A 21,096-nucleotide genomic window follows, 5' to 3' on the forward strand; every position below is an offset into this window, starting at 1 on the left:
GCATAATAGTATGTTGTAAGGTTATGTAGGCCTACGACAACACTATTCACTAGGAATATTGTTTACGGATTTGTAAACTACTGAATTGTTATAAGATGGATGATCAGTCTCTATTCATATTGTGTTCCGTTTGAGCAGTTCGTTCGTGTGCCGCCCATCCCTACTTAAGAGTGCCGTGCTGCTGAGGCAACGTTAAAACGCTGCGCTCACTGGTGCCCGGATTGTGGCGTGAGCGCTGAAACAATCCAGCAAGCACGGTGATTCCGGGCCACCAAAAATGAGTAAACGTCGCGTGTAACGGGAAAATATAGTGGACAAAAGGTCGACCCTGATTAGAAAACGGAGATAGGTCGAGTGCCAGCTCCCGAGACAAGTACAGGATGTTGCAAGTTCTGGCTTGCGGTGTCGTAGTTTTTCCCGGTCTCTTCTTCGCCTTTCGGAGAATACTCCCGTCCATTTTCAAACAGTGGACCGATGCAGACGTGGTTCTTGTCAGTGAGAGGTATGCTTATTCATTTTCATCACATAGCCCACCTGAAAACAATGTGCATTCATTATAGCAGTCTTCTTGCAGTGAAACGCATCAGAAGCATACAATAACGTTATAGTACAGCGCTGCCAATCCCGAATGTAATGACATAACCTTACGGTGTCCATATAAATGTATCGATTCCTTATTATATTATACACCATCATTTTGTAACGTATGTCATATGGTATAATAATAGTAATAACACAACTATTGCCACTGGGTATCGATTTTCTTTAGGCATACATTTTCAGTTGAAAATATCCTCGGGTTTAATCCGATTATTACAAACCATTAACCATCCTGTAATTTGTTATGGCAAAACCATTAACTTTAACCCATCATTTGATCGTGTGGGTGGCGATGATTCTATCCCGTGAAGGCATTATACTATTTGTCTAACATTGCCATCATAAATGATGCAGAGCCTCCATGGGTCCTCAGCCCCTATATTTAGACAGGCATGTCTCCAGCAAGTTGGGCCGTAGAGGTAGCCCGGGACTGGCACTTTTAGGACCCATTCTGAAATATTTATCCACTAGGGGCCCCTAATCGGCCCATACATCCATGGCCTAAATGGCCACACGCATTTTGAACACGTATCTAGCGGTCTTACTCGCTATCGAAGTAAAAAAAATACTATATATTAGTCGAGGCGCTGTGTTGTTTTACGTAACCCGGCTCGATAACAAACCCCTACCATAGTAACGTTATAGCTACCGCTCATGTGAAACGCCTAATACCATTAAAACATGATGGACGATTAATGTCTAACGATATCGCATGTTTACTGGTCTGTGTTAAACCAGTAAACTCACATGTGCTGTGGGGGGTTCAAACCATTGCTCATTTGAACGCTGTCACTGTTGCTAATCCGCCTATGAGCTCGGCAGAGTGCTGAGTTAGCTTTGTGTAAAGCTGGTCACTTAGCTATTACAGCGATGCCGTCGAGTGACAATTAATCATCACGTAAACGGCGAATACTTTCAAATGCAAGCGATGTTAAACACTTTCGTTTGCTTGTAACTGCATGGCATCAACGATGTATTTCATACGCTTCAATGCAGCCTAGTGGGAACAGAGAAAAATCATTTCAAAAAGGCTTTTACAATGAAAGGCTTAGCATATGTCATCTTGGTCTACTAGGCCATCTCCACTGCCGTAGTGTTTATAAGCAGTACAGATTGTAATTCGGAAATATAGAACTTTAATTGAAGATGTCTCCTTCCATAGTGTTCCAGTGAACCATTGGTTTGGCCTTCACCCATGTTTGCTTGTTGCAATGCAGTGTGCATGGGGAGAATGATAGGTGTGTTATCCCCACCAAGCTGGTTCTACCACAGGTTAAGAATGAAGACAATACAATTTAGTCTCACAATAGAGATAAAGGACAGCTGCTGCATGTTTATAAAACACCCCGTCCTTAGCCTTCTGTGTACCAAGTGTACCAGTTCATTGTGTTTTATTATACAAAACCTTTCAAGGGTAAACACCTCAACCTTCAAGTGGATCTGGTCCCTTACTATGCGTTTACAATCCACGTTACAACACTTGTATAGATTCAAGATTCAATACTTTATTGCCATACAACTCTGTACAAGTTGCTAGGGATTGGTTTCAGTGTGCTCATGACAGTACATAATGAGCCAAGCAATGCTAACCCAGTACTCCATAATGTGGGTAATGTGCGTGTCACACCCAAATCTAACCAATGCAATTACCAAAACGCTTTCCCTCTGGATTTTGCAGACGACTCGGTTTACAGTTTAATCTTGTCAGAACATGACAAAGGTAATAAAGGGGTTTGTTAGATATTCTGTTGGCTTTCTAACAAATGACCATCTTCATATTTCTTAAGTCACAAAGCCATATGAATAGGGTATTGCTGTTGATTGACAAAAATGCAAACCAATCAAACATGCTCTGTTGTACGAACTGACTGGAGATTTCATGGAAAAGGCTTACAAGCGTTGGCTACAATATCTTTCCTTGAACACCTCAAGCATGACCCTGGCCTAGTTTAGAGAACCGGTAGTATATCTGTTCCACGTAACACTGGCAGCCAATGTTTAATGGTAACACAGTTACTTAAGTGTCTTAAAGCATGGTGCTGGCCTAGTTCTAAAGACCAGTGACTTGACATGGGATTAGAATGTTCTCCCAAGTTGTGGAGGCTGGTCATCTGTGCCCCGTGAATACCTTTTATACTTGATCATGCAATTCAACTATTATTATCATTCACTTTTAAATCAACTTGGGGTTTCATAGCACAGTCCCTCTATCAAGATCTCAAAAGGTTGTTTTTCTGATACAAAGGAAGCAGACAGTCACATTTGGCTCGGTGCACAGTGAAGCATGGCAAGAGGCCTTGTGTGACCAAACTCGTCCTCAACCGTCATAGGTTGTGACAGAATTCTGTCACTCAGGTGCAGCCAATCAAGGGTTGTAATTATTTGTTCATTCATCTTTTGGTAGCAGCGAGTAACAGTGTGGATGACAGTTTACTGTGAGTTGAAAGCTCAAAATGTCCATTTTGTTGTCCCAATGCGCTCTCGCCCTGGACATCCACTGTAAGTGTGGAAAACAAAGGGCAGGGACATGCGCTGAACTCGGTCCCCGAGTTGGTGGCTGATGGATGCTTCACGACTCAACGGTCATCGAGATCACGGCTGACTGGCCCTCCAATTCTGATAACGAGCTGAGGCCGTCACACTGTCCTCGGCATGTTACATACAGCCTTTTATCACACACGCATATCTACGTAGTTCATTTTAGATATGCTGAATGGGATAATATAGTGAATGGCATGACTATCCACTTGATGGGCAGACGGGGAGTTAGGGGAGTCGGAGAGATAGGAAGGAAGTGAGACTTTTTTGCCTCGGATGTGCTATGCTCCGTTAGATTTTTTCTCCTTCTCTCCTGCTCTCATTTCTGCTGGCTCCTTTCCTTTTGGGTCTACGCTCTGTCTCTCCCAGGGTTGCTTGTAGCAGCCCACAACGTTGTGGTGGACTGTGCAACCCTGTTTTACAAAGTGCATTAACTAGAGAAAACGGGGAGTGATTCTCTGTCAGACAGGGTTGTAATTTTGTGTCTGTGTGTTTGTATGTATTTTAGAGTATGTGTTGGCATACAGTATGAGTATGTGTGCATGCATGTGCATACGTCTGCAATTGCCTAATTTGTGTTTGCAGGCAGAGTCTCACATGAGTGGCAGCAGTGAGTAGAAAGTAAGTGAGGGGTCGTGGGGGTGGGGTAGCAGAGATGAGCATTCACATACCGGTGTAACAACATGGGAACACTAAACACATTCTCACAACCTCCCCTACCCGTCAGTTTTTCCCGAGCACACCTTAACAACCCTTTTTTGACGGCTTTTTCCCCCTTTGAAGCAATTGTTGGTTGGCAAACAAAAAACCCATTGTTTAAGCTCGTGGGTCCCTGGTCCTGTGACATCAGTACGCAACATGGGCCTGGGGCTTGGGGCAGATTTCGCAAGGCTTACACACTTCGCATGCTTATGTTGTGCCCTTAAAAAGGGGAATAGTAACGGGAGAAGGATGAAGAAAACACACACGCAGCTCTTTCCCTCACTCATCTGTATTGTACACATCTGTCTATGCAAAACATTGCCAAAGAAGACAGTAAAATATGGTGTGACTTTTTTCTTCATGATGCCCAGTCACATGTTCTCTGTTGCCATGCCAAGGCTGGTGTCATGACCACGGTCCCACAGAGAGAGTGTGGAGGGGGGGGGGGGGGAACCCATAGGGGACAGTGGGTCACGAGTCTGAGCAGGAAACTGCTGCATGCACACATAAACACAAACACATATGTCTAACGCGACCCATCTGAAGTGATTGAGATCGCAATCAAGTGTCTCACAATAAGTCACATGTCTCCGTGGCGTCCAAGGAAGCTTTACAAAGGTTCTTGCTTCACTGAATAACGCTGTGACTCTGAACTCGTTCTACAAACCTGATGGACAATAGCATTCCTTAGTCAAAGATAGTCTCACAAAGTTAAGAAGAATTTCTTTATCAAACAGGAGGCTACTCAGTGTTGCAATCAGTGCGTTAAGGGGCTTACTGTGGGGTGTTGTTTGAAATGATTTACAGGTCAAATGAGATTTGTGATTAAATGCAATTGTTCTGGTTGTCTCGTGAGAGACTGCATATAATCATAGGTTCAACTGACTCTTGAGTGTGTTGCAAGTGACCCCTTGCTAATGCACTTCCAACAGCTGACCTTTTGAAGAAAGTACATAAAAAAAAAAACGATAACCAGTGGGCAGGCAGCCCATTACCTTACTTTTCTGAAAGGCTATGCCAGGTGTGTCAACCAGCTTTACTCATGCCACTGTTTGGCAGCTAAACCCATGATTGCAGATCCAATTTACTAAACCATTAACGTTCCATCAAGCAAAGTTGCCCAAGACCAAAGAAGGTCATATATGTCTGCAAGAGCTCATGCAGGTGTGAACCTTGAATATAACTCAATCCTGACACGTGTGAGAAAGTTTTGCACGTTTCTGCAGGGAAGGGAGCACGTTGACTCCATGGTCTGCCAGTAAAGCTGGGTCATGTGACTTGTTGGCACTACACAGTGCATACCCATAGGATTCCTCTGGTTGAACTTCTTTCTTGTGGTTTAAATTTTTTTACAACCAATAGTCTGTGGATTTTGTCCTTCCAAATACATCTAACAAAAGTTGTAAAGGATTTATAAAGAGTCAATAACATTTCTAAATCAACACTTCTAAAATCTTTATATCAGCACAGAAATAGCGCCAATGCCGGCCAACCGATATATCGGTCGGGCTCTAATTGACACAACACTGTTTAGAATCTTTAACCTATAATGTAATAGGTGATGGTGACGTTTTCCGTTGAAGAACATGCCGATCTTAACCTCCCTCTCTTTTTTTCCATCTCTCTCTCTCTTGTTCTCTTTCTCTTCCCCAGGCTGGTGTCCTCTATCCATGCCGTCATGGCCACCACGGTTGGGTGCATCGTGGTGGCATCGTGTCGGGGCAATGTCATTAGTGACAGGTGAGTCGAGTGCCGGCCAATCACAACACAGAGACCCCCTTTATTCTTTCCCCACCTATACAGTCAGTTTGGTCCAGGGATCTCAAGGCCCCAATCGCTAGGGACCCGCCTATCTTTTTGAAGGTTATGAATCAGACACTTAGCGGGCAATCTAACAAGACTATTATCCGAGGCTATATGTTTAATGCAAGTGTGTTTTTAATAAATAAAAAAAAAGTGAGCACTCTGAATATATCAAATGCATGAATCTGACTGATGCTCTTCCAGCTTCCCCCTAATGGTTCTGTCAATTCCATCTCTCCCTGATTAACAATCCCTATGCCCTCTTTGTCCTTTCCCAGCAAGGATAGCAGCGAACCACCCATCTGTCTGCTAACTCTCGTCCACTAACATTAGCGCTCCACAGCCGCCAAAGCCCTGGCTGCGCTACATCCCAGACCCCGGCCGCGAGAGCCATAAACTCGCTTGCGGAGCCACATTTCAACCGTTTAACTCACTGAGTGTTAGCGTAGCAATAGCATGTCCGATGCGTGGAACGACGTTGCCGTGCTAAGCTAATGCTACTGTATTAATCCCCCCACTGAGCTACTGGCCAGCACAGTTCCTGCCTCCCTCCCCGGGGCCATTGGACTGCTAATCTTCTCTCCCCCCTCCCCCAGTGCCTGGGTTTACAACACTGCTCTATTCTGTTCTCCTCTGAACTGCTAGCAGGTCACATTCGCATAAGAGTCAAGCATTGTCTTTCCCCAAACATTTGTACTTACTCGTCATTATTATACGGTTGTGAGTATTTGTTTATAAGAAACCTTGAACATCCTTAGCACTCAATGCTCAACTCAGATTCATGTGTCATTTCTAATGGCCTGACCCTGGCCCCATAATGCGAGGCTGCGGTTAACCGTTAGCTTTGCCTCAAGAGCTTTGCCTTCAGGCGGCTAATGTGGTCCCTTGTCTTGTCGTTTCATCACCAATGTGCAGTCCATACACAAATAAACAAAATAAACCTTGGGGAGAATTATATATTACTCATCACAATTAACATGACATGAACTATTTTTATTTAAATCGCTGCTCTCATTAGCACAGCTAGAGCATGAGCATTAGCACAGCTATTTGGTGTGTGTGTGTGTGTGTGTGTGTGTGTGTGTGCGTGTGTCTCTCTCTATATATCTGTGTGACTGATTGATAGGCAACTCTTATTCCTGGAACTGGGTCCAATCTTGAACAAGCCAGTTCCACATGTACCTTTCAACGTAAGGCCAAATAGTGCAAAGGCGGCATGGTTAGAGCACAGGGGACTCGGCCAGGAGTCAAGGGTCAACAGCTCATGCCTCTCCAGTGGCTGTTTCTTTGTTCCAGCCCGTAATTAACCGTCATAGTAATCGCCACTAATTAAGTCCAGGAATTTTGTAATAATTGCATGCAGCCGCACGTTTAAGTGCTCACATGTTTTATGCGAGGACGGTTGAAAGCAACTTTGCATCGGTGAACATGAGCCATTTTATGGATTAAAGTGTTAAACCTAAGCCTTATGCAGTGTGTTGGGACAATCCCTTCTTAAAGGTGAACAATAATAAAGTGAAGGAACATAAGAACAATTTTCAGTGTACAGAATGTGACTGAAACGATTTTGTTGACACTATTTTCTATCTTTCTTGCAGACACTGGCTGGCCCCCTACTTTGTCATCTGGTACGGCGTGCCCTACATGGCGTACGACCTCTACGCCATGTATCTCAGCCACTACTACCGCTTCCAGGTCAAAGGGCACGAGGACTACAAGAGGCATTCGCTGAGCACAGTTAACTCGTTTGTGCGCAAGGAGTTTCTGCTGGTGCTCCACCATATCGCCCTGCTCACTGTTCTGCTACCCGTCACTCTGGTGAGCCATGGGGGGATGGGTAGAGGGAGGGAGATATCATTCATCAAAGCATTTCATAGATCGATGAATGGGGGGATGACGGTAGGAAATGGTTAATAAATGAGGGTTGGTGGATGCAGGTACGGTCCAAATGTTACTTTGAGAAGATTGGAAAAAATCTACCAGCCAAGCAATTTTTGATCTGTAACCCTGGATTTGTTTATTTTAAACCCTGAATAGGGGGGGTGGGGAAGGTTGAAAGTGAACTTTAACTTTCAATGTTAACATTTGCGGGCCCAATGCCAAATGCTCAATGAGGTTCTTATAGATTAGACTATGAGCCAAAACAGGATCACATTAATAGATTTGGAGTAAAAATGCTTCATGATCAGAAGCAGGGTTAAATAGTTAAAAGCCCCATGCAGCTCGGTGAGATAGAAAAAAGCCACAGTGGGAGGCTACACTCATTCATGAACACCATACAAGATAGACCGGAAAATGGTCAATTTTCAGTATTAATAATATTGGTTAGCTGGCGATATCTGCTGACTTCAGGCCTCCACTGCTCTGTTAGAGTCTGCAGAAACCGTGCCAGTAAACAGATTTTATAGTTTCTATGGAAAGTACTTCATGATCCTGATGTTAATTTCGTCAGCCGTTTGCCAAATTTAACGACAATAGGATCAGCCACTTCCACCATCGCTATAATGGTATTCGACCGCATAATGTCATTTTTTTTTAATGGAGAATGTGCTTTCAATTTGGTGACAAAATGCTGTGTTTTCAGTCATACCCTTTCGTCGACGTGCAGAAAACTTTGATCATCATACACTGGTTAATCCAAGAGGCTGCTCCTGCCATTCTATCATCTCGTCACCCTTCGACCTTGAGTTATCCTCCTTTTTTGATGTACATTTCAATGACGGTTACAAACGGAGCCCGATTTTATTAATAGTTCCACCAACACGGCCATCAAACTATCCATTAACTGTCCTATGACGAAGCCTCTCGTGTAAAGGAACAAAGTGTTGCTAAAAAAAAACATGTCTGTTATCTGAGGTTGAGGTATTTTGGTATATTTCTTTTATGTACTTTTGTAACTGGGCCAATTTATAGGCATATAAAACCGTTAGAAAGCAGCGTCAACTAAACATATTTCCATATACTTTATTCCAACATTATTCAAATGGAAGTTAGTATGGTTTTAGTTTTAATCTCAAATGAAGACATGCTTGGTGGTTGTTATCAGAGTGGCCACTTTGTTTCATAGGCAGCCATTCGACTAGAACACCGAGCACTGTTCCCTTGAGATAATCGCACACTGATAATCGCACACTGTTTTTTAAAGCTAAATACAATGGATTAATGAAGTCGTGAGCAAAATCCTTTGACCAAATGTCATTGTTAAAGTGTATTCGCATGTTTATTACACACTTATAGACCTTCATAAAACCCTTTAAAATCTTGGTCACGGCTACTTGATGAAGAAAAGGAAAAGGGAGATCACCGGTCTAAACATTTAGTTATCTTAGTCAGCCAGTTGTAAAACTAACGGGGCTTTGGAGGCCCGACTTTACTAATGACGCTTAAAGGTCTAATTTAATCTGAAAGGAGATAATGGGAGAAAAACAAAATGTCCAAACCAAAGAACAAGAACATGATGTTATTTCAAACAGCTTTCAGCCAATAATTGTGTTTTCTGAGTCATTATTAGCCATTTTTATTTCTATACTCCATGTTCTTCTAAATAACACTTGTTTTTCACGAATACCCTTCAACTGTAAAGTTGATCATTTTCATTTTAGAAGAAAATTCACCCAGCTGGAAAAACAAATCAGATTAAATCTGTTACGGGGGAGCCTCAATCAATATTATCAGTGTCAACAAGAACCCGCTATGTCAGACTGCAACACACGGTCGGTCCCCGAACAGCTACTCTCTCACCACAGCCCTCCAGGCCCTGCACCACAACCCCTCCCCTCCGCTTCATTGTACGGTTGCTGTGCTGTGGTTGGCCAGCCCAGCCAGGTGCAGTGTAAACCCGAGCCCCCTTGTTTGCCGTGGCCGTCAATGGTGACTGAGCATCACCTTACCTTGCATTATTGAGGCCCAGCTGCTGTTGTCGTCGTCGTCGTCGTCGTCGTTACTGTCCTCCACCCCCCTCTCTCTCCCTCATTCTGTCTGTCACCAGCATCATGCCTGAGCCCACGCACTTTGGGCTGATTCCACCGCCTCGAACGGTTAAGTCAATGTAACGTGGAGCACTACGTGGGTGTGGCTGTCATTGTTCAGGTGTGCCTGCTGGTGGAAGGAACCCTAACCCAAAGACCTGTGTTTATTTCAAGGGGAAATGTGCGGTGTTTTAATGGTTAATGAGTTGATGTGACCTCAAGGCAACACCGCATCCGCCCCAAACTAACTTTTCCGTATTTCATCTTGTGGCCAATTCTGGCACAGCACAAAACATTAAATATGTAGCAAAATTATTCTAGACATATAATATACAATAGACACTTTCTTTTGTCGAATGAGGTAACATTATGGTGATTGAGCCTATGGCCCACTTTGGAAAGCCCTTGAATCTGCAGTATTATGAATGTTTCAAACTGGGTGTCTGTGGGCTCATTCCCTCGATGCATTCAAATCCCCAGCGGCGCACCGTGGGTGATGCGTTATCCATCCCCCAGAGAGGATAAGGCAGAGCTACCACCACAGACTCGCTCTTCAACTCACCTGTGTGTGTGTAGCGCCGTACGTACTGTATTTCTTTCGGCATAGTTGCCCACCCAACGAAAACTGAGATCTTCGGAAATTGCCACTTTAAGGTGTTCTATCTGACCTGTATCACATTCAGACTACAATCCCAAGCATCAGTTTAATCGACACTCAACCCCCTCGCCCGGGGGTTGGCAGAGTATGGGATGACGGGGCCCGGCGGTTAGTTGAGTTGTGGTGTTAAGTTGCTCTCCTGTGGTCTAAGACGGTCTTCTGCGGGCAGATGGCAGGGGCCTATCTGCTCGGCCTCATGCTTTATTCATCACCGGCTAACTACTCGCAGGGCCAGACAACTCCTTGTTTTGTCGATTGTTTGATTGTTGTTTTTTCTATTGTCTGTCCTCAGTCGTCCCCTCCCATCCCCTCCCCTCGCCCCCCCCCCCCCGATGGGATCCGTCCACCACAGAGTCCTGAGCCTGGTCAATATTTTAAATGTATCTGATTGTTCCGGTAGGCCTATAGCCCTGTTCCTGCTTGCTGTTCCCTCCTTCTTATAAGATCGTCGTTGTGTGTTTTTAGCCTGTCCTTTTGTCCAATCAAGGCAGCGTACCAAGTGAAACGTGTGTTTGTTTCTATTGCAGACCTGTCCGTATCGGCTCATTAGGACACGTCCTGGTTGGTGTCTCTGCTCATATCTGGTTGCTGGGTTCTGTTTGCTGACTGTGTGTGTGTGTTTCTCTCCTCAGTTCTTCAGGAAGGACCAGGGTGACTTCTTTGTCGGCTGCTTGTTCCTCACAGAGCTCAGCACACCCTTCGTCTCTATGGGAAAAATACTTATTCAGGTGAGTTGGAGTGAGCGAGCCAACAGAGCCGATGACACACATGCAGGTCAAACAGGCTGCTGGGTACAGTCATCAGGCCATTGGCACCTGCACAATAGGAATACTTTAGAAAAACGACAGTTACTTGGCTATCCGGTTTATGCCATCATGCAAACCTGTTTATGTTTTGAGATAGCCAATTCTAGTAATTCAAAGGACAGACATACCATAATACGCATCCGTTGAGGGGTATTTGAGTCTATTCAACATGACTAATGGATTAATATATTTTATATTATTTATTTATTTAAAAAAATGTATTTGGCATTGACACTACAAATTTTGTCCCTTTAGTGACACCTCTATCATTCAGCGTGCAAACCTTGTTTGGCAGGTCACTATTGGGACTAGAGACAACAGACACTATTTTAGCTCTCTAAACTAGGAATGTTTGTCTGCAGCCATCTGTTCGATCAGAAACCCTAAAAAATGGGTGGGAAAAATGGCATAGTCATTATCATTGAACATCCAGAGAAAAACAGTGGGTTTGATTTATTTTCTGGAAGTGTTTTCTAACTTAAATATCTGATCCCCTCCAAACCCCTCTACACACTGTTCCTCCCTCTCCCCCCTTCCTCACCTCTACGTTCCCACCTCTCCCACCCCACCTCCAAACTGTTCCTCTGCCACCACCCCCTCCCCACTCCGTTCTGATCCGCCCCCCTCTGCCCCTGCCTCCCCACCCCATCCCTCCTCACCCCTGCACTCCCTCCTGCCCCCCCCCTCACAGCTGAGTCTCCAGGACTGCCGGCTGCACAAGGCCAACGGCGGCATGGTGCTGCTCACCTTCTTCGCGTGCCGCATCGCCCTCTTCCCGTACATGTACTGGATGTACGGCCGCCACTACGGCATTCCCCTCTACGGCGTGCCCTTCCACCTGTCGCTGGCCGCCAACCTGGGCAACTCCTGCATCCTGGCGCCGCAGGTGTACTGGTTCGTGCTGCTCTGCCGCAAGGGCTTCCGCCTGTACCAGCGCAGCCGCTGCAGGGGCGACGCCCCCGCCGCCGCCGCCGCCGCCGCCGCCGCCGCCGTCACGGACAACACCAAAGGCGAGTGACGCGGGCGCGCGATGGGGGGGGGGGAGACGGTGATGACGCCGCTGCCACCTCGAAGCGCCCCGCCCACCCGACCCTCCCCCTCGAACCTCCTGAACCTCCCCCTCCCCTACCCCCCCCTCCTGAACCACCACCACCACCACCACCGCCGCCGCCCGCCGCCGTCGCTGCTACTCCTACCGGGCACACGTGTCAAGAAGCTAACGCTACCCCCCAGTCACCTCCTTCCAGGTCCACCTCCTTTCTCCGCCGCCCATCCGGTGTGGTCGGTCTCGCTGCCGATGGCCGTGGTTTGGTTCCAGGGACGTTAGGGCGGCGCACTCACATCCGTAACTCTCCCCCCTCCCTCCCTCGGCCCCTCTCCTGAAAACACACACATTACTCCCCCACCGCCTCACTCTGTCGCCTGCCGCCCGGGGCAGAGTGCTCCTCCATCCATCCCAACGCACGGGGTGAACTCAGCTTCGGCCTCTGGGGTTTGTTTCTTTACTTTGTTTTGGGGTTGGTTTTCTTTGTTTGTTCCTTCCCCCCCCCCCCCCCCCCCCGACCTGGGGAATCACTGGACGTAATCTGGTTTCCAGTGTTCCCCGTCTCCCTCCACCGCACTGGACTATGGGTCAGAGGTCACCTCAACCCTAACCGCTTCCGGCAGGACTAAAACACTGGGCGAGTGAGGATGACGAAGGCTTCGGCCTCTTCGTCGTCGATATCTGTTCTGTACCTCGAAACTCATCGATTATCATCTCCTGTTGCCGGAAGAAAGACTGTATCTCTTTCTCCTCTCTCTCTCTATCTATCTCTATCTCTTTATCTCTCCACCATTCTGTGTGCGCAGACTCCGGTCCTTTACGAAGATCCGCTGAGGTGTGGACGCACCTGAAACAGGTTTATTTATCTCCCTTATGCTTAGGTTTATCGGGTCTTATGAAGTGTAAAATACGCGACGATTCCACATTGACCGCCCCGCCCGCCTCCCCCTTCCCCTCTAACCCCTCTCCAAAGCAGCTCTGTTCCCCTGGTTTATCAAGGAAAACACTGGTAGTGAAGACGACAGCCGTGTCGGTGCCACCGACGCACCAGTCGGGTTTCAAGTTACACACACAACAGAAAACCTGACCACCTCCAGAGGAATGGAGTGGTCACCTGAGCCACCTGTGAGAGAGATGACACCCGGCTGTGTGCGGTTAAACACGTTATTTATCCGTTTGATTGTCTTTTAGCCTTTCCACCTCCTCCTCGCTCCCCAACGCGCTCCCCTTATCAGATATCGTCATAGCAACAACGAGCTAACACCCGTTTGGTCTTTGTTTTCCATTTTATCTGTAACATTGATGCAACGCAAAGGCCACTACAGACCACATGCACTGCAGTAACCCCAGAGAAGTCTAGTCCCCACGCCGTAGGGGAACCCAGGCGGGGTTTTGGGGGGGGGGTTACCTGAAGTCAGCTTGACCGGGTCAGACCTGCCTGTCGGACCACCCCACCTGGTGGGATGGGCTTACGGGGGGGTTACGCAACGTGGGCGACCGGGAAGTGGTCGGAGGGAGGGCTGCGTACGTGCCCTGCTGTGGGTGTCCCTTTAAGGTCACATAGTAAAGTGCCTGGTCTTACTCAGGGCAACAGACAAGAGCAATAATGCTGATCACCAGTGGCAATCACAGTCATTACTAACGCACACGGAGAGGACTAGCCCGGGGAGAGTATTACGACGCAGGGGCACACAAAGGCAGGATTGATGTGAAGCAATTTTATCTATTTTTGGTTTGATTCCGATTTTTAATTGAACCCACAGATGTCCCATGGCTTTTTTTTTATTTCATTACGCGGACTGAGTGGCGAGTTGATCTGGTTGATGTGGATTAGCTTAAGTGGTCGCGGGGTCCCGGCATATCGCACTGTACATACCTGATCACGACAATTTTTTAGAAACACTACGGATATATATATACATGTTCTAAATCTTTATATGTATTATTCTTATTATTATTAAAGATGGCAAAAAAAAAGCTCAATTCCATTAGCTCTCAACACAAGACCGCTTAAGTAACATAGCTGCAACACATTTTAATCCCGTATGACTACTAGGAGAGCAGCTTTTGGGGACGACGTCTTTTTATCATACACTGAACATTTTATTAACCATGAATTCATGTTGTTTTAGGATCCATGTGAATTAATCTGTTACATTAACTTTTGTTATAATTTTGTTGAATCGATGGAACACTGGAACCGTAGGGCGGCTCTCTGGAAACCCAGAGTTGGTACGTAGACTCTAGAGGAGTCTTAACTCCCTTCTCGTCAAGGCCCAGCACACGTTATCTATGCAAGGAGGTCCTAGCCATGCCTTTTTACACTGCTTCAATGTCGAATGATATAAAGAAAGGTTAGGGTTATGGGTTATTTATGTCGTTCATGTAGGGGCTGCTTTTTCTGGACATTTTTATTATTTTTTAACATTACCCGGGTATTTCTTTCGCACTTTTGCTCGTAGATTGTGGAATATCTGCGTGGAATAGTCCCCACTCGGGCACTCTCCACTCCCTGTTGCGTGAGGCAGAGTGGTTTCTTTCGGTCTACTTATCCATACATGAATATCGTTAATGTGACTATAGAATATATTATTATTTCTTTTAGCATAGTAACATAAATCAATCCAATGTAATGGAGCCTATTAGGATGGGGGGGGGGGGGGGGGGGGGGGACATGACATTAACGTGTCTAAGCTATACATCGATATTGGTAAGCAGCCGATATCCAGCATTCATATCACCTCGTCTGTATTATTATTATGATTTTTATTCTGATTATTAATCTTATTATTATATTCTCCACATATCAGCCCACACTGCTTTAGTGTTTCTTTGGCTGGACGTGATTCTTTGCGGATTTTCTTTCTCAAGCTAACTCCGGCGCCGGCGAAGTGCACGTGTGGGCAAAGTGCACGTGGCGAAGGCAGCCAGTAGCCCGCCACGCTCGTCTCTCGAGACCAAGCGAGACGGCTGGCTGCTAACACACCGGCCGCGGCGGGGTGGTTAGAGAAGTGGGCAGGAAGCAGCAGGTGGATGTGACAGGGGTCTTTGTGGTTTTGTGTGCGGGGGAGGGGGGGATGATGGTGGTGATGGTGGTGGTGGTGGTGGCGGTGGTGGTGGTGGTCGGCTCCGTGTCCGAACATGTGTCAGCCAGTGTTTGGCCCCATAAGCTCCCACTCACGGCGTCCCTCCCTCCCATCTTATCTCGCTGTCGCGCCACGTCTCTCTATCTCATCAGGCCACTCCTATGCACTTCCCATGACCCACCACCCCCCTCTGGCCATTGTCATGTCTGTGCGTTGTTGAGTCTTATCGCACAGCCTCAACACACACGCACAAACCACAACGTGCACATCAATCACCTCACCATGGGGTGAGGTGGGGGCGGGGGGGACTGCAGGGCCGTGATACGGCCCGCAGTATCCTGGCCTGCCGAGGATCGGAGCAGTCTGATAGGTTCCCTCTTCTCTAGGAGCAGAGCTTTGAGTTTCTCTCACCTTCCATGCAAGACCCACCCACACACACACAAGCATAAATACGCTGATAGACAGGCACATATGTGAACACACACACGTATACTAACACGTGTGTACCCACACACACATATACATACGTGCACACGCACACACATAAACGTACGCTGATAGACATGCACATATGTGAACACAGACACACGTGTACAAACATACATACATACATACATACATACATACATACATACATACATACATACATACATACATACATACATACATAAATACATACATACATACATACATACATACATACATACATACATACATACATACATACATACATACATACATACATACATACATGTACATTCACACACACACACAAACACATACAGGCAAGTAGTTCTCCACTCATTTGACCAATAGACGGCCATTGAGCTTTTCATTCTATGAGTTGGTTTGTGATTTATTTCAGTTTTTGTTTTTTAGCGAAGATGTAGCTATTTTTGACTTTGGTATGACAGCGGCTATGACAGTGGTCCTACTATACTCTCCACTGCGGTCGCTGCTTTCATCCAGGGTTTAACTGTCAGCCCATCTTTGTTCCTGTGCGGCACAGGTCCTCGAAGTGGAACATCCCAGTGAGTTGTTTTTAATCGCTTTTAATGTGAAAATCGCCACCATACCTAACATAAAACCATGAGCCTCAGAATCTCACTAAGCTTAGCAAAGGTCCAAAAACAAAAAAATACGCACATAGTAGCTGCACGTATACTAATAACATGATTTTTATTTATTTACTTCTGCTCTGAGTTCAGAATGATGATCAATATGAGATATATTACTAGTCTTGCCCTCAGCCTCACAGGAGGTGAGCCTGTTCTGCTCAGGGTCTGCTGAAGATGCTAACATATGTCGTTACTACTTAGAGGTCAATTCTAAGACTAAAACTGTGACATTTTAGGAAACTTGATGATTCTGAATTTGATGATATCTGGAATGTGTACTTCCCTGTCTATACTGTTGAAATAATTATCTCTTTCCTTTCACTTAGCTTGTTGATACAGCTCATATTGAAGTTTAACCAAAGATCAGAATCAAACTGCAGAGATGGTGGAGTTGAGGTCTTTCTGGTGTCGCTGCACTTTGATGTTTCATTTTTGGTCAATCTTTTGTGTAACTTCTATAGCTTGGTTGTTAGACCAAAGAATATCAGGCACCTTAGTGGACTAAAGCCGTAATAATTGTAGCAACGTGAGCAGAACTTTTTGAGTGGGTTTTACCTTGAAAGTGACAGACTCCCACGAGTAAGACCATTCCAGAACACACAGAGGTTCTCTCCATCAGGTCGTCATGCCCCCCCATCCCCCACCAACCCCACCCCCAGAATCCTAGTCATAGATTTTTTTTCTGCCCAGGGTTTTCTCTCGTGGATGCATTCTCCTCCTCACTGACTGCAGAGGAGATGACTCACGCCTGTACCCATCAGCCACCTTGGTATACTACCCCCACAGCCCCTCCCTCCAACCGCTTTACAATCGCCTATACATGCAAACCTGGAGAGGAGGAGACACGCGTCCCGTGGTGCTCTGACCCCCACCTCCTCCCCCAACACAACCATCCGAATGCGAGAGATGCCATCTTTCACCACATCTCATTTGAACCACATGAGCAGTGCATAGTTCATACATAGATGAACCCCCCACCTCAAGTCTCTTCACCATACTTCCTCCTCAAGTGTCCAATCAGGATGCAACTCTGTGGGCGGCGTGTGAAATCTAGAGACTGTCCGATCTAGGGTGAAATAACCAGTATGTGTCTGTCGATTTTGTGGAATGTTTCTTTTCTTTGGTTTGTTTTCTGTTGGGTTTTTTGTTTGTTTTGTTTTGTTTTTCCCCCATTCCCTCTACCACAAGTGTTTTAATACGCTGAGATAAAATGCTAAATAAACATAATAACGATAAAATAATGATAACTGAATGCATGCCCCCACCCCCCCTCCTGTGTATCCATGACCCCGTCGCCTCTCCCCGAAGAAACGTGGTGACTTATCTATTTTTCCCCCAAAGAGGTTATCCAACCTCATACACGCTTGCATGGAAAGTACATTTTAAGAAATGCATTAACAACCCAAGCCGAGGGAACACTAAAGATAATCTCACAGTGAGTGGCAGAGGGCTCGACTCTGGTCTCCAACGACAACGGGTCTGGAACCAGAATAAGCCGGAGTGTACAGCGCTCGCCACGACGACTCCAGGCGTGCACAGAGCTAGACGACTAGAAGATGTACCCCCTGACTCGCCCCCCACCCACCCCCCGGACTATAGTTGAGCCTACATATTTGGTGCAGATGACAAGAGTTTGAGAATAGATATAGATGCTACTGCAATACATGAGAAAGAAAAAAAAAAGGCTGTTGTGAAGACACTATTTTTGTCTACATATCATTTTTCATTTTGAAGTGATTGTCCTATCTGTAAAAATGCAGGTTGATTGCAAAGGTTGATTTTAAACTCTGGACAGAGAACCTATAACATGGTATCCAGTGCCTTGTGAAAAATCTCTTTGTGGTGACCCTATCATGTTTAAAAAAGGAAAAGAATAAAAATGATAGAAAAACTGGTTAAAACAGGTCAAAGTGTTTACAGGTTGCTGTTGTTTTTATTTTCGATTTTAAATCCTAAGGCATTATCATATCCTGTATCATTCACCATGTTTTAGCTATGCATGGCAAAATGCCACTGTAAGGTCAACAGTGGTGAACAGCTCACACCAGTTCTTCAAGAAACCCCTGCTAGCATTTTACATTTTTGGCTAAAAATCATTAGCTTTTAATCTTAGTTTGATTCATTAAGAGAAAGTCCACCTGAGAATATAACTTTAAACTTGTCAGCAGAGATGATTAAAAATTGTACTATAACTGATAAAAAGATACAGATCCTTTTTATGCATTTTGATTTTATTAAAGGTGTAATTTTAGCATGTTAAAGCTGCACTAGGAAAGTGGAGGAAAACTAACGCCTCGCTCAACTCTGCTGTCAGACCATGGCTGATTGGCCACTGACATGAACAATTTGGTTTGATTGGTTTACTGCTTGAATGGACAACATGTCCTCAAGAGCCCTTGATTTGTCAATTCTTCAGGGGGAGGCGGGAATTCTTCTAAAGAGCAAACGTCTGGTGACATGAAAATAAGTTTTTCCTGTTTTATTTTCACAAATAAAAAAGAACCTATGTAAAGGGGTCCAAACTACCTGGTGTAGCTTTAAGTATGTTATCGTCCCCTTGGTTTTTCAAAAATAATGAGCGTTATATGATGGATCTTTCCCCCTGAATGCACATCTGAACATTTGGTGGTGAACCCCTTGACTGCTTTACTGTTTATTTGTTTAGTTTGCAGTGCTACCATTATTGAGACGAGGTTTGTCTCGACGGTTTGCTGTACGTTTCCTCCCCTTGACATGTCCCAACACCATGGGAGTCGACGACATAACTGCAGCCTATACTCACAACCGCCAATGCTACCTGCACCCCTCCCTCCCCCTCCTTTCCCCTCCCACCTTATTTTTGATAACCTTCTGATTTTTCATAGGTATATTTATATATCAGATTTGATATATACGTATATAGGTTTATCTATTTTCTTTCTCTCTTTTTTTTTTTTTAGCATGACCCTTTTTTGAGGAAATTTCCTATCTGAAAAAGACTGGGCTCTTATTTTTACAAAAGAGGCATTCATTGAGAGGTAATGATTAATTTAGTCATTGCAAGAAAAAAAAAAGTGAATTCTGAGCACCCCTTCAAGATAAATAAATTGATTTAATAGTCTGTTTGCAATTTGTCTTTTTTATTTTATTTCGTTTTTGTCACATTAATTCGCTCATGTCTTTGGGTCATTATGGGGCTTTCATTCAAAGCAACTCACTGACAGGAAGTTGAGAGCAAGAGGGTTAGGCCATCTCCGTGAACAGCAGATGGCAGTATTGACACTTTTTTTGCAGTTGACGCGACTATAAAATTGTTACATAAATGCAGATGACTGTTTAAACCATTGATTCTCTATTGTTTCTATTAGATCATTTTCAAGTATTTTCAAACATTATTTCATTTACAATTACCGACAAGCTTTCTAAAAAACAAACCTGATAAAACAATTCCAGACTGCTGGAGCTGTCTGGAAAGGCTAATGGACCCCAACGAAAATAATAATTCTGCTCACACCATTTATTTATTTATTAGAAGTAATATACCTTTCTCCTTTCATCACAGGACATGCCTGAACAAATATAATAGATTGTGATCATTTTATAAAAACAAATAACTGCTATCTAAGTAATAACCGGTGTTGTTTTGTTTCTGACTCTATCACAAGGCGGCCCAAACAAGTTAATTTTGGTTCAAGTCTGGTGAGTTTGGGATGTGCCAACATTCGAGAGCTGCACTGTACGTGTGTGTGTGTGTGTGTGTGTGTGTGTGGAGATGGTGAGATACAGGAATATACAACTAGTTTGAAACGTGCTATTCTGCAACCTGAGTCGGCTCTACCATCTCTCTCTTTGCCTCTTTCTCTCTACCTCTCTGCCTCTCCCTCTCTCTCTTTTTCTCCCACTGTCTCACAGATATAAAAATACTCCTGTATCCGCCCCACGCATGCACAGTGCCATGGGCACCGTTTATTCCTCACGCACTACTACTGTAACATTACCGCGGTCGACATACCGTCGCCAACTACTGTTATGCCATTAACCAGAGACGCTCACGGCACCTCCTCTTTCCAATAACCCCCATACCACCACCTCTGTCTTTCCCAACCCCGGGGTGAACCTGTTGCCCCTATATGTGTCGAGGGACGGCCCACAGAAAGAGCATATGGTATCACAACCACAGTGGACATGAGAGAATAAGACAGGATCCATTCCCCTCGACCAGAAAGGACCTCTACAGCCCTTTAGCAGGTCAGTAGTGTTGTTTGATGTTCCTACTCCTTGCATGTAAGAGTGACCTGATAGTGTTGGAGCTGGAATGTCTGCCCCCCCTCCCACACGCACACCCCAGTCTGAGATATCATTATGCATATCCTTTTTTTTCCATGGTGTATAAATAACTGCTATTGCTCATACTACATGAACGGTTGTGTGTGTGTGCGTGCGTGCTTGGATGTGTGTGAGATTGAGAGACGGATGGGATTTGAATGAGCTGACAGGGATCTATGTACAGCCTCCCCCCCCCCAAACACACACACACACACACACAGACAAACACACACACACACACACACACACACACAAACAGACACACCCACACCCCAAACACCCCACTAAGCAGTTTCTGCTGCTCTGTAGGGAAACTGTTATAAACTGCCATCAACTACCATAAACTGCCATAACTCCTCAAAGCCTATTCCCCCTCCCCTGCCCACACACCCTCCTAACCCAGAGCCGACCCCCCTTAACTCAGAGCCGACACACATGGGAGGGGTCCCGTGTGATCAAGGCGAACG

At 45.4% G+C, this 21,096-nt stretch overlaps 1 protein-coding gene across 1 annotated transcript; it reads left to right on the forward strand.

Annotated features, from left to right (window-relative positions):
• Positions 1-206: 206 nt before the first annotated feature.
• Positions 207-19,424, forward strand: LOC307077005 (TLC domain-containing protein 3A-like). The gene is made up of 5 exons (XM_079738242.1): positions 207-502; positions 5,494-5,580; positions 7,242-7,461; positions 10,902-10,997; positions 11,767-19,424. The coding sequence occupies exons 1-5, from the start codon at positions 381-383 to the stop codon at positions 12,091-12,093; spliced, it is 852 nt and encodes a 283-aa protein (XP_079594368.1). The 5' UTR covers positions 207-380; the 3' UTR covers positions 12,094-19,424.
• The last annotated feature ends 1,672 nt before the right edge of the window (positions 19,425-21,096 follow it).

The sequence above is a fragment of the Pollachius pollachius genome (assembly GCF_949987615.1).
Source record: "Pollachius pollachius genome assembly, chromosome: 6".
Taxonomy (NCBI): domain Eukaryota; kingdom Metazoa; phylum Chordata; class Actinopteri; order Gadiformes; family Gadidae; genus Pollachius; species Pollachius pollachius.